At 49.2% G+C, this 13,712-nt stretch overlaps 2 protein-coding genes across 7 annotated transcripts; both read right to left on the bottom strand.

Annotated features, from left to right (window-relative positions):
• Window positions 1-396: 396 nt before the first annotated feature.
• Window positions 397-3,657, bottom strand: ELK1 (ETS transcription factor ELK1). Of its 6 annotated transcripts, none has more exons than XM_036739839.1 (6): window positions 3,290-3,657; window positions 2,053-2,290; window positions 1,569-1,898; window positions 1,090-1,422; window positions 862-963; window positions 397-549 (listed from the first exon to the last, which is right to left on the bottom strand). In XM_036739839.1, exons 2-6 carry the CDS (start codon window positions 2,257-2,259, stop codon window positions 439-441), a joined length of 1,083 nt encoding a protein of 360 aa, XP_036595734.1. In that variant the 5' UTR covers window positions 2,260-2,290; window positions 3,290-3,657; the 3' UTR covers window positions 397-438. The 6 variants fall into 6 exon arrangements, with proteins under 6 accessions (XP_036595734.1, XP_036595733.1, XP_036595736.1 ...); XM_036739838.1 differs by lacking the exon at window positions 3,290-3,657 and adding an exon at window positions 3,092-3,227; XM_036739841.1 differs by lacking the exon at window positions 3,290-3,657 and having other exon boundaries at window positions 1,569-1,667; window positions 1,884-1,898; window positions 2,053-2,979.
• A 27-nt stretch (window positions 3,658-3,684) lies between these two features.
• Window positions 3,685-5,047, bottom strand: UXT (ubiquitously expressed prefoldin like chaperone). The gene is made up of 6 exons (XM_036739843.1): window positions 4,916-5,047; window positions 4,731-4,812; window positions 4,572-4,639; window positions 4,113-4,220; window positions 3,962-4,025; window positions 3,685-3,876 (listed from the first exon to the last, which is right to left on the bottom strand). The coding sequence occupies exons 1-6, from the start codon at window positions 4,996-4,998 to the stop codon at window positions 3,805-3,807; spliced, it is 477 nt and encodes a 158-aa protein (XP_036595738.1). The 5' UTR covers window positions 4,999-5,047; the 3' UTR covers window positions 3,685-3,804.
• Window positions 5,048-13,712: the final 8,665 nt, after the last annotated feature.

Genomic DNA, 13,712 nt, shown 5'->3' with positions numbered 1-13,712 from the left:
CTCTCCCACCTTCTACCTCCAGGCACTAAAATGGCCCTGGAGGAAATCCAGTTGTGCTCCAGAGCAGGTGGGGTTAGGCAGCCAGGGGGCGCCACAGCCCAAAGAGCAATGCGCCTGGGGTCAGAAAGACCAGAGTTCAAATGTGACCTCAGGCACTTCCTAACGGTGTGACCGTGGGTAAGTCACTTCACCCTGTCTGCCTCAGGTTTCCTCATCTGTGTAAATTGGGGATAAAAACCACACCTACCTCTCGGGGTGGTTCGGAGGGTCAAATGTGATCATATTTGTAAAAGGGCTTAGCACAGTGCCTGGAGCATAGTAGATGCTTAATAAACGTTTATCCCCTTCCCACCCCCTCCAACCCTCCCTGGCCCATCCAGGGACGCACAACTCTCCTTTGAAATAAAGCAGTCTTTTAAGTCCCTGGGAAAGAAAGAGTCATGGCTTCTGGGGACCTGGGGAGAGGACCACGGGGGTGGAGAGGCCGTCCATGCTGAGTGTGGGGACAGACACATGTGCCTGGGAGCTGCTGCTGCTGCTGGCCGGAAACTGGGAGGAGAGAAAGACAGAGACAGAGAGAGAGACAGAGAGAGGAGAGAGAGTGAAAGAAAGAGTGAGTGTGAGAGAATGAGAAGACGAGGGAGAGAAAGTGAGTAAAGACTGGGAGAGCCCGGAGATGAGGAAAGACAGATGACAGACACAGACGGACGGACGGACGGACGGACAGACAGACGGACGGACGGACGGACGGACGGACGGACCAGAGCCCACCAGAGGAAGCCGGGAGGGGCAGACACACATGGACCTGGGTGGGGAGAAGTCAAGGAGACAAGGATTGACACGCCCCTCCAGGGGCCGCACCTGGAAGGAGAGGCGGGCAGGGCTGCGGGGCGCGATGGGGCTCAGGGTGCTCCAGAAGTGGATGCTGGGGGGCAGCGCACTGGGCGTCAGAAGCACCGGGGTCTGCGGGGGACGGGAGGAGGGCAACGGACACTGGAGCGAGCCCGCTTAAGCCCCGCCCCCGCCCCCAGACCCGTCGCCGCGGCCCCGCCTCCCAAAGCCCACCTCCCGACCGCAGCGCCGGCTTACCAGGGCGTGGGAGGGGAGCAGGGAGGGCGTGAGGGCCGGGCCGAGGCCGGAAGCCGCGGCCGGCTCGGGGCTCGGGCCCAGCGGCAACTCCAAATCGCGGGGCTTGCGACCCTTGGAGGGGGCCGGGGGGTGAGCCTCGGCTGCTGAGGTGGGCGCGGGGGCGGGGCCCGGCGACTCAGCGACCTCCGCGCCAGACTCCATGACAACAGCAGCCCTCTCCTCCAGAGGCCGCTCCCCCTTCGTCTCGGACGGAAGAAGTAAAGATGCCGCTGCGGCGGAAGCCTCGGCCTCCCCAGCCTCCGCCAGGCCTTCGGCGGGGGCCATTAAGATGACCTGGAGGCGGGGAAGGAGAGGAGGCTTAGGACTGGCCGAGGGTCATCCTCCTCTCCCCGCCCCCACATTGGTAACAGAGTTAAGAGGGCCACCACTGCCCACCCGTAGGGATCCAGACACAGATACACAAGCACACACATGCTAACCTGAAGCGGCGTTCGGGCTTCTGGGGCCTCGAGGCTGGCTGGGCTAAGTGGCTCCGGGACTGGCCGGGGTGGCCGGGCTGGGCTTAGCTGCTGCAGGGACTGGATGGTGAAGGTGGAGTAGAGCCCAGAACGCATGTAGTCATTCCGGCTGCTGCGCACAGGGGTGGGGGCAGAGGACCCAATGCTCCCTAGAGAGGCCTTCAGCGGCCGGAGGGGCTCTGGAGGAATTTCAGCCCGGACCTGGCCCTCCTCCCCATCATGGCCTGGCCCCTCCGGGAAGGACACGAATTTGTAGACGAACTTCTGCCCACTCACCTTACGGATGATATTCTGGGAAAAGTGGGAATGGGGGGGGGCAGGGGTGTTCAGGGGTAGGCCCAACTCCTTCCTCCCATGCACCCCATAAAACCCCTCTCCCAGTGAGTGGGCCTCCCCAGGGTAAGCTGGGGACCCCCTGATCCAGTCCATGCCGGGGAAAGCACACCTTGTCGTAGTAGTAGCGAAGCGCCCTGCTCAGCTTGTCGTAGTTCATGTTGGTCTTGTTCTTTCGAAGCCCCCAGAGCCGTGCCACTTCCTCAGCGTCTACCAGCTTGAATTCCCCGTCACTAGATGTCCAGGCTATTAGGTGCCCATTACTCTGCTCCTTCAACAGCTGCAGCAGAAACTGCCACAGGGTCACAGATGGGTCCATCACTCCAGACACAAGGTCATGAGTCAGCCAGCTGGTTAGCATGAAGGTGGGAAGAGAGAGGACTTTGGGTGGCTCTAGCACAACAATGAGGCAAAGTGTAGGGGGAGCTGTGGGTCACTGGCCATCCCATGACTCCAAAGGGACAAAGTGGGGCATGAAGACATGGGGGAAGAAGACAGAGTATGATTATGGGGGTGAAATGTCATGTAGAGGGAATATGAAGGATGGGCACAGAATCAGGGCTTGACCCCTCATTGCAGGTACCACAGACGGAGCCATTAATTAACTTGAGGAGTCCAATGAAGGTACAGTCATGAGTTTGGCTTACTACTGTGGGTGGACAGCTTGGCCCACAAAGTCACAGACAGAGCCATAACAGTAGAATGGAGACTTGGAAGATAGTCATTCAATGTTGAAGTTACAGCAGCACAGGACTATATAACCTGGTCCATCACTGCGACAGGGGGCGGGGCGGATGGCACCATTACTGCAGAAAGGGCAACATGAAGGACAGGATGTCTGGGGCGGCCTATTAGCATACGGGGCTACCGGGGCAGGAGCCATGCAGAGGAACTACGGAATAGGGACAGAGGGAGGTTTGCCTGTAACTCCTAGGGAAGAAAAGCCACAGCTAGGGCCAATGCTGCCGACGGATCGCACGAAAGGCCACAAATAGGTCCGTTCGCGGATTACTAGGGGCGCTGGGGGCCTCCAGCCCAGCTTTGTCTCCCTCCCCGCACAACCTCCCCCCCAACAAAAAAAGCCACAGAGAAGGCTCGCCTTTCCCCCTGCAGGAGATGCCCTCCCGGTTCCCAGGCTGTCCCTGCCTCACCTGCGAGCAACCCGATGGCAGCTCCGGGGAGCGGGGGCTCCATGGGGGAGTCCCAGCCCGGTAGCAGCCACCCTCCCGCCCCTAGCTCCTCCTTCTGCTGTCACCGATCCCCGGCCCCTGTCCACTCTGTAGCCTCTTATCCAGGCCCGGCCTGGCTTACACCACCTCCCTCCCTCCCTCCCTCCCCCTACGACCGACCTAAGCCTGCCCCGGCCCAGAGCAGCCCGGAGCCGGCCCAGAGGCGCCCAGAGCACCACCGGGATAGGAGAGCCGGGCCTGGGTGACGTTACCAATCACGTGGTAAGGTAAGGCCGAAGGGGCGGGAACCAGGAGTCAGAGCAACCAAGCAGCCGCCAAGGGGCGGGACCGACTGGAGTGGCAAATCTAAAGCCACTGAAGAGACGCGTTGTACGCCTGCGCAGAAACCAACCCAGAAATAAAAATGTCTTCACGCAGTTTCCACCCCCAAAGAGCAGAGGAGGAGGGGAAGGGGCCGGCTCGAACGCAACGGCAGAGAAGATAATGGTAGGGATGGAAGATAATGCCGTCTCCATGGCAACAAAGATTTTTTTTTCTCTCTCTCTCTCTCTCTCTCCCCCCCCACCCCCCCAGCCTCATTCCCAGTTTTTATTAAGGGATTTCTGATTCCAAGTGACAAGAGGTGGAGCCTCTGTAGCAGTCTTATTAGGTAAAGGAAGTTCTTGACATCCTAATCAGTGTCCTGGATGGTCTGGATGGTTATGATGGTCTGGCAGCTCTTGTAGCCCCTGCAGTTCCCGAAGGCCCTGGGAGAGATGAGAGTACATAGGATCGAAAGCTCTAAATCAAGCTTTCACCCAGACATCCCTTCCGCCCTTCCCCCCTTCTGACCTCTAGCACCAGTCGGATGTGGGCCTTGATCCGAACCGAATCTCGGGTGAGACTGTCACTGAGCCTGGAAAAGGTGGCCAGAGCTTGTCTGAGTCCCTTTCCCCTCCCTTCCCCCCTCCAGCCGTTTCCCCCCAAACCCTCGGAAACCTACGAGGTGAGCAGGCGGCTTTTCCGATCAATGAACCTCAAGGCCTCCATCAATGTCAATTCCAGGAAGAAGCCATGGCCGAGTCCCACAAATATCCGAGAAGGGTCTGGCCTAGAAGACAGAAGCATTTCTCGAGGGGCTCTCTATGGCCCTTGTGGCCCCTCTGGGGTTTCTCTGCATTTGGGATGGGCTCTGGGCTCTGGGATGAGGAGGTGGGGTGGTCCTTATAGAGCAAGAGTTTTTAAAGCAGAGTCTGTGAACTTCAAACAAACAACCCGACCCCACCCCCGCCTATCTGAAATGGAGTGGAACTGATCTCCTTTGTAGTTCATATATTCTATCCCATGAACGTAACAATTGGGCGGGGGGCAGGGCCCCATAGGCTTGCTGCCACACTCCTCCGGGGTCCATGACAACGGAAGCTTGAGAAGCCCAGCTGGTGGGAGGGGGAGGGGCACTCACACTTCCGCATTCACGTAGAAGTTACATCCTAAATCCACCTGTGTGCGCAGCCTCTGATCCCCCGATTCCTGCGGGATGGGCGGGAGAGGTGCTTAGAGGGCAGGCCAGGCTTCCGGCCCAAAGGAAAGGCTCCCAGGCGCCCCGCCCCAACCCGCTCACCTGGATCCGCTCCAGGACGTTCTTCAGCTGTAGGTAGGCGGCCAGTTGTCCGTACACCTCATCTCGCTGTGCCAGCACCTGCCTGGAGTGGGGGCGAAGGGGGTGTCTAGGCTCCGCCCGCGGCCGCCCCCCCACGCCCTCGGCCCGCCACGCCCCCGCCAGGCCCCACGCCCCCTCGCACTTACCTTAGGTCTCGCTGCAGGACGTCGCTGACGAAGGCTTCGTACTGCAGGACCTTTGCCTGAGCCCCCCGCGGGCCCGTCGCCATTCTGGCAGCTCCCCCTCCCGCCCCAGCCCAGACCGCTCGCCCCTCAAGCCGGTTCACCCAGCGGCGCCAGCAAAGGGCTGCTTCTGATTTCCGGGGGTGAGCCGCAAGGGGAATGCGTCACTTCCGGCCGCGCGCTCCCCGCCTTGCTCGATCACGCGTTTGGTCGCGTGGCCCTGCGCTCCCGGAGGGGCGGGCGCTGCCGAGCTGGGAGCATGCGCAGAAGGCCTGGAGAAGCAACTGCTTCTGCTGGCGCCTGAGATCCGGGAGAATCGTCTTCTGACTTTCCGGTTTCGCGCACTTGCGCGGCCTTGCCCCACCCCGCCGCATGCCTTGGAATGCTCTCGCCCGCAGGCAGTCTGCGGGACAGCAAGCATTCGCTAAGCGCCTGCTATGTGTCAGGCACCGTGCACGGTGCGTTCTGGCATCCCTTCCCTGCCTTCAATCTCAGCTCAAATCCGGCGTCCTGCACATGGCCTTTCCCGGTGCCTCCCACCGCTAGTGCACTCTCCCCTCAGAGTGCCTCCCATTGCCTATACTGACATAGTCGGTTGCATCTAGTCCCTCCCGTAGGACTGTGACCTCCTCGAAAGCAGGAAGCCTGTTAGCACAGTGCTTGGCACCCAGTCTGATGGGAGATCTCGGACTTATTACTTCCCACTCTCCCCCTCTCCCTTGTGGGCCGTTTTCGGAAGTGGCAGGGGTGAAGGTCCCACGCTTAAGTCTTATCTGCCTTTCCCCCTCTCTCAGCCTCATTGGCCATTAATCCACAAATTTATTATTTCTACCTACAAAACACCTCTTGCATTAAAAAATATTGTTATCTTTGGTGGGGGGGGGTTAATACCACCAAAGTTTGTCCTAGTGATGAGGTTTAGACTGTGGGAACCCCCTTGAACTCCACCCTAAATCTTCACACTTGATCTGGCTTTTAAGGCCCAAATAGCCTAGCCTTCCATTGTCTGGTTACCTCTATTGCCTTCTGGCTGTTTCCCACACTTGATCTTGATCAAGATATCCATCCCCCAGCTCTCTTACTGTCTGTCATCTGCAGGGGGAAGGCAAGGCAATTGGGGTTAAGTGACTTGGCCAAGGTCACACAGCTAGTAAGTGTGTCAAGTGTCTTCCTGTCTTCAGGGCCAGTGCTCACTTTGCCACCCAGCTGCCCCTGCCTTCAGCTATTTCTCACCCTGGAGTCTGACCTCCCCCACCCCCAGTCACCCCAGTGGCTCTAAACCCCTCCTCTAGTCATCCCAGACTACTCAAGACCACCCCTCAGTCCCTCCCACGATCTTTCTGTATATAAGTCTCTTGCCTCCAAGAAGGCGCTCAGATTCAATCTAGCTCAGCTCAGATTGATCTTGTCCACTTGTGAAAACAAGTGTCACAAATGGTGAGATTTTTTAAGACAACCCGATATGGCAAATTTGTTACAAACGTTGTTTTTCCTTGACTGAGAAGGCTTGAGTTGAATTCATTGGGCAGGACCTGGCATGTCGGTGGAGCACTCCTCAACCCCAAACTTCATCACTAGTATCTTTCCACTCTCAGAGAACCAACGCATATAGCAAATAATGTTTTGTAAAGAGGAAAAATCAGCAAATCTGATCAGTGTAGAAAAAAAGTCTAAAAAAAAAAAGAATATACACTGCACAATACATGTATGGACATCCACTGTTGCGAGAATTTTCAGGGCCCTTGCTAGACGCTTCAGGAATTAGCACAAGATCCAGACAGACAGGTACACTGTGGTTTATCCACTGAAGCATGTGACACATCCATCAGTATGGGATGGATATATGGATCTCGCAATTCCACAGATAACGTATAAACATATATGTGTTACTTTATATATGCATATAACACATTTGTATTGTGTATATTACACCCAGAGAGCAAACAAAGCAGTTTTGGATAAGATCAGGTAGGGCAGTAGGCAGGAGAAGTCACTTTTATTAAGAAAATTAAAAGCATGCTTAACCTATTAGCATAGCTATTTATACCAGACCAAAGCAAACAGTATATTCTTTATGAGTTACTTAACATTTATTGGATTGGAGAAGGAGATGAGTTCCTAGAAATATTCAAATGAATTCTCTTTTGTAATCATAAAGTGTTTGGGGGAAGGGAGTTACGGAAGGAGACATTCGGCGTCACCCAGAAAAAGAAAGAAATATAACAGCAAACATGGCACAAAGTGGAGTCAGGGTCTCCCCAAAATCCATTTTGGACACCACCTCGGCAAAGGAGTGCAGTACGGGGGTTTCCTCACGTCTCCTCTCTGGAACCCTAAATGCGCTTGTTCTTTACAGAGAATCTTCATTTTTCTTTGTTCTACAATTCTTTCTGCTTACATTGTTGTAGCTCACTTTCCTCTTTGTCAGTTCATGGAAATCTTCTGGGGTTAAGTGACTTGCCCAAGGTGACACAGCTAGTAAGTGTGTCAAGTATCTGAGACCACCACACTTGAACTCAGGTCCTCCTGACTTCAGGGCCAGTGCTCTACCTAGTGCTGCCACCTAGCTGCCCCTGCCTTTATCATTTCTTACAGCAGAGTAACACTCCATGCCAATTCACGGACCACCATTTCGGTAGTTATTCTCCAATGGATGGGTGTCCACTTTGTTTTGTTATGGGAATAGCCAACGGTTCCTTGACCTGCTGCCAATCATGCTTTTCAACAAGCAGAGAGCTAGGAGGTAAAATCAATGCTTGTTTTATATGCTTCAGCATAGGTCCAGAACTCCAAAATATCTCTTGATCAGGAACAAAGATTTCTTAGTTTATACAGTTTCTGATTGCATCAGAAAGACAAAGAAAAGAATACAGTTTTTGGATTATAACTGCCACAAAAAAAGGCATTTATAACCACTGACAGGAGAAAGTGAAGATTTACATGACAAAGATTATGCTGAAGAAGACAATCACATCATATCTAGTTTATCAAAAAATCACTAATGAAGGACCAGTCTGGGATTTACAGTCACCAGGTAGGAGCATAAATTCTTTTACCCCCATATGTTTTTTTTTTATCTAGATCAAAATAATTGGGAGTCTTGTGAAAATCTCAGCCAACTATGTGACTTTCCTTCCAATTAAAGGGGCTTAAATAATAATGGAGAAAAAGGAATAAAAAATTCCTGCATAGTCTCACAAAGCTTCTCGATGACAATGACTTTCCAAGATACAAAGTTAATTTTGACAAACCAGAGAATACCTATTTTAAATACATAATGCAATCTTTAACCAGAAGGACACTCTACCTTAACTTAAAAAATCATATCATTGAAATCAAAAAGGATCTAACCTCCTAAAGATGCATTTGTAAATAATTACGTTATAAAGTAGGTATCATCCCACAATTCAACAGCACTTCTACCTAAAGAATCAATCTATAAACATTTATTGAACACCTACTAAGTGCCAGGCACTTTGCTGAATCCTGGGAATACAAAAAGAGGCATAAGATAGTCCCTGCCCTCAAGTAGTTTACAATCTAGTGCAAACAAATAGGTACAAACTAGCTATAGACATGACAAATAGGATAACAGAGGGAAGGCACTAGAATTGAGATGGACCAGGGAAGACTTCCTGTAGAAGTAGGATTTTAGCTAGGAAGCAAAGGAAGTCAGAGTAGCAAGAGGCAGGGATGAGGAGGAAGAGCATTCAAGACATGGGGGACAGCCAGCCAGAGAAAATACTCAGAGCTGAGAGGTGGAGGCTGGTGTCACTGGATGGAAAAATAGAGGGGAGTAAGGCATAAGAAAACTGGAAAAGGGGGGATGGGGCAGGCTATGAAGGGCTTTGAATGTCAAACAGAGCATTTTGTATTGGATCCTGGAGGCAAAAGGGAGCCACTGGAGTTTACTGAGGAAGGAGGTGACATGGTCAGACCTGCACTTTAGGAAGATGACTTTGGTGGCTGAGTAGAGGACGGACTGGAGTGGGCAGAGACGAGGTGGCAGACCCCAGTAGACCATTAGTCCAGGTGTGAGGAGATGATGACCTTCACTATGGTGGGGGTGTATTCAAGAGATGTTGTAAGGTTAAATTGACAGGCCTAGGCAACAGCTTGAAAATGGGGGGGGGGGGGGTAAGAGAGTGAGGGAGGAGGGCACAGTGTTAGGGGGAAAGATAATGAGGTCAATTTTGGACATATTGAGTTTAAGATGTCTACTGGACCTCCAGTTCAAGATATCCGAAAGGCAGTTGGACATGCAAGATTGAAGGTCCCCAGAGAGTTAGGGGCTGGATAGGTAGAGGTAAGAATCACCAGCAGAGAAATAGTCATTAAATCCATGGAACACGTGTTTCATTTGAAATTGAACAAAAAGGTAGATAGAGGCAGGTTTCTCCAAGCAAGGTTATCCTTTATTAGTAGGGGCAGATCTCTTGACCCCTCAAATTGTCAAAGGACCCCAAATTGAGGGTGGGTGCAATACATTTGTCACAGATATAAAAGATTATTATTGGTTGTATCAAAGGAGGCAGGCATAGTCTCTGCGTGCCATGAGGACCGCCTCTCATTATTTCTAAGGAATGTCTTTTTAAATTTATGGGTCCTACCTACTCTCTGAGGTCCCCTATAAGGGCAGACTTACTGGCGACTGGGGAATTCGATAAGACCACCTTAATTGTTAAAGAAGGGACAAGGTCAACCTTGCAGGGAATGCTGGGACAATGTTTTAGCAGAGTATTGAGAAGAGAGATTTTCTTTAACTAGCAGCAATTGTATCCTTGGTATCTCTCTTCAGAGAGGGAGAGGATAAAACTTTAGACCACACAAGCTTTTCCATTCAAACCTCAGAGAAGAGGCTTTAGGTTTGACAGAATATTGTTACGGTATAAAATCAAATACAGAAAAACAAGATCCAAAATGAGGAGAACAGAAGGCTTAGGTCAGAACCTATGGTTAGGGATATGCTCTGGAGGAGGATCCAGCAAAGGAGACAGAGAAGGAATGGTCAGAGAGGAAGGAGGAGAACTGGGAGAGAAACCTAGAGAGGAGCCTATCAAGGAGGAGGGAGTGATCAACAGTGTCAAAGGCCACAGAGATGTCAAAGGTGAGGACTAGGAAAAGGCCATTGGATTTGGCAACTGAGAAATCATTAGTAACTTTGGAGAGAACAATTCTGGTGGCATGATAAGGTCAGAAGCCAAACTGTGAGGGGTTAAGAAGAGAGAGTGTGGAGGCACCTATTGTCTATAGCCTTTTGAAGCTAAAATGGGCAGAAGAGGTATGAGACACAGTTTGTGGGGGTGGAAGGGTCAAGTGAGGGGTTTTTTTTTATGGATGAGGAGACATGGGCATGTTTACAGGTGGTAGGGAAGGAGCCAGGACCAAGGGAGATGGTGAAGAAAAGTGAGGGAGTGGGGATGATTGTTGGAGGAGCCAGGATAGAATGGGATCACTTGAACAAGTAGAAAGCCTTGGTAAGGAGTAAAGCCACATCTTCATGTGAAACAGGGATGAAGAAGGAGATAGGGGCAGAAGGCACCTGAGTGAAAGGAAATGAGGAAGAGGGGAGAAGAGGGAGCTCATGAGCAAATGACCTCAATTTTATCTGTAAAATATGAGGCAAGGTTCTCAATGCCTCCAGGATCCAATACAAAATGCTCTGTTTGACATTCAGTGCCCTTCATGCCCCACCCCTCCTCCCTTCCCAGTCTACTCACACCTCACTCTTCACCATGTCCTCTTCCATCCAGCCAGGGAGCTGGCTTCCCGGCTGTTCCAGCCCCTCCATCTCTGGGCTCTGGGCCTTCCCTCTGACCATTCCCTGGGCCTGGAATGCTGTCTCTCCTCTGCTCCAACTACTGACCTCCCCAGCCTCCTCTGAGTCCCAAAAAATACCACCTTCCCTAACTTCCCCCACTCTGTTAATCATTCCCTCTTTATTCTGTCTTGCCCTTGCTTTGTATATATTTGTTTGCATGTTGTTTCTTCCATTAGATTGGAAGCTCCTTGAGGGCAAGGACTCTCTTCTGTATCCCCAGTGTTTAGCACAAGGCCTGGCACATAGTAGGCACTTAATAAGTGTCTATTGGACAAATGAAGAAACTCATAAAACATAACATTAAGTGAATTTTTATAATGAATCATGGATCTAAAACATGTGACATAAAACAGAATTTATTACCAGTCAAATAATGTTGATCCAGTTGAATGCATCTCTTGAGAAGCTACATAAAATAATGTAATTCATTGACCAGTTTTTAGCATTCTCTACTAGTTCCTTTCGGTGATCAGCAGGGAAAGGGAGGGGAATAAGCATTTATCTGGTGCCTACTATGTGCCAGGCCCTGTGATAGAGACTTTACAAATATTATCTCATCTGATCCCTTGAGCTAGGTGCTGTCACTATTCCTGTGTTACAGATGTGGGAACAGAAGCACACCTGGAGAAAGGTTTTCCTCTTCTGATTACGAGTGGCAGCAGTCAGAGAGCAGATCAAGCAGGCCGTAAATAACGCGTCCTCAAGCCCAGTATGAATCCAAATTTGCAGTATTGCTGCATGATTCCATCTATTTTTCTACATCAAAAAAGAATATCAAAATTAGTGAAAAAAGACAATTCTAAAGGATTTCCTATGAAAAATTTTATCCACCTCCAGAGAAAGAACTGACAGAGTCTGAATGCAGGTTGAAGCAGGTTTCATTTTACTTTATTTTTATTTTGTTTCTGTTTACTTTCACAACATGGCTAATATGGAAATCTGTTTTATACTAACCCTAAATACGCACATGTATAATGTATATCAATTGCTTGCTTTCTCAAGAAGGAGGGAGATGAGGAAGGGAGAGAATTGGGAACTCAAAATTTTTAAAAATGAATGCTTAAAATTGTTTTTACATGTAATCAGACAAAATGAAATAGAAGAATTTTTTTAAATAGTGGGAAAAAAGCTTCAGAATCATGAAGAATTTTGCAACTAACTTTAGCCATTTGAGGGAAAAACAAGCACTTGTCCAAATGAAGCTGACAGACACACAGCAGGCCTGTAAATCATTCCCTTCCTGCCTTCCTGCAGGAATCTAAAGCTCTTTTAAACTTTCTGCAAAACTCCACTAATTCCTCAGCTTTCCTCTTGGTCTATACCAGATATTGTGATAGCTGGTAAAGATGAATGAATACCTTCTGTTGTCCCAACTTGGGTAAAGATCACCAGCTGGATCTTCCTGCCCTTCCTGCTTCCTAGGGCCCTCTAACTGAGTTTCACATACACACTGACTAAGTGCGAATGGGTTTCCAAGCACCTTTGCCTTTCTTTCCCATCTTCCCATGGACCCCTCTGAGCTGCATCCCTCGCTACATGGATTGTACACCACACCTTTTCCCCCTCTACTTTCTCGATCTCTCAAATCTTTATTACCCGATCGTATCTGAAGTCAACTTCAGAACTAGTTTCTTATAATTGAAATTTATTGCAAAAACTTTTCTTTTTCCCTGTTCAAGATTGAACTTCAAGATTTAGGGACAATTGCTCATTTTCCCAAGTAAAATGCTTCTCATTTGGTTTCTTACTTAAGAGCTTGTCAATGGATGCTGTATTCTAAGTTCTTTAATTTCGATCTTAATTTCAAGGTGACCTTGCTTCTAATTTACATAGGCTACTAAATTCTACCAAGTTATTCACATAAGACCATAATCATCCAATCTGGAAAGATTTCCCATTTTTCTAAAACCTTTGACTTAAAACAAAATTTAAGTTCAAGAATTGTTAATATCTATTCTAGGCCATTCACGAGCACCAGATAACTGGCTTTGAAGCTTCAAATTGCAAAGCAGTTTTTTGCTTTGGCTTTTAGAATTACTAGAGGCAAAATTTTTAGACTGGCTTCCATTCATTTTAGGACTGAACATTCTTTAATGGGTGAAATTGCCTTCCCTTATAGTAAAGAAAAAAAAATTCACCTCTGAAGATCAAATTTAGTACTCATCAGATTTGGGGGGTGGGGCGCAGGGAACATGTATGTGCATGTGTGTATGTATATGTATATACATATTTTTTCTTCTTTTCTTCGGAGAGTCCCGTAGGAGAATATTCTAGGGAACTCAAAAGGAGTGTGACAGAGGGGATTTTGTAGAACAAAAGAGTCCCTTTATTCCCAAAACCCTCTGGGACATTTCAGCACTTTCAGACTACATTTTCATAAATGATCAAGGTTTCAAGATAATTTCTGGCAGGGGGAAACTTTCATCTTATCTAGGTTTTCCTGCCAGTTCTAGAAACTTAATTTTTAAAGAATGAACTAAGGTGACAGTGAGGTTGGCATTAGAATCCCAGTAACCATAAACAACTCCCACTAATTTCAATATAAAACTTTAGCAAGTCACATAAGCATATACAAGATTTCAATTTTAAGAGCTCCTTCCTAGGGTCAAGGAAGTTCTATTTCAGCCTTTTCCACAGTTCAAGAAAGCTGTATATTTCTTTTAATTTTACCAAACAGGAGATCCAATACGAGGAGTAGTTTCCACCGGAAAGTGTTAATTTCTGAATTTATAGGTAATTACCACATATCAGATTAGCAAACAGCCAGGAGACAATCTTTAGCAAGAGTGAACTGATCAGATCCTGTACCTGGGATTAACTAGGAATAATCAGGCCCAAACCTGAGGGATTCAAAAAGATGATTTCTGAACCAAATTTACCATACTAGAGCCTAAGCACTAGAGCCTAAGAAATCCCTCCCCCACACAAAAATTTATTGTT

Source organism: Trichosurus vulpecula, chromosome X (genome assembly GCF_011100635.1).
Source record: "Trichosurus vulpecula isolate mTriVul1 chromosome X, mTriVul1.pri, whole genome shotgun sequence".
Classification (NCBI taxonomy): Eukaryota; Metazoa; Chordata; class Mammalia; order Diprotodontia; family Phalangeridae; genus Trichosurus; species Trichosurus vulpecula.
Note: the sequence above shows the minus strand (reverse complement) of the source record. Positions and strands in the feature narration are given on the sequence as shown.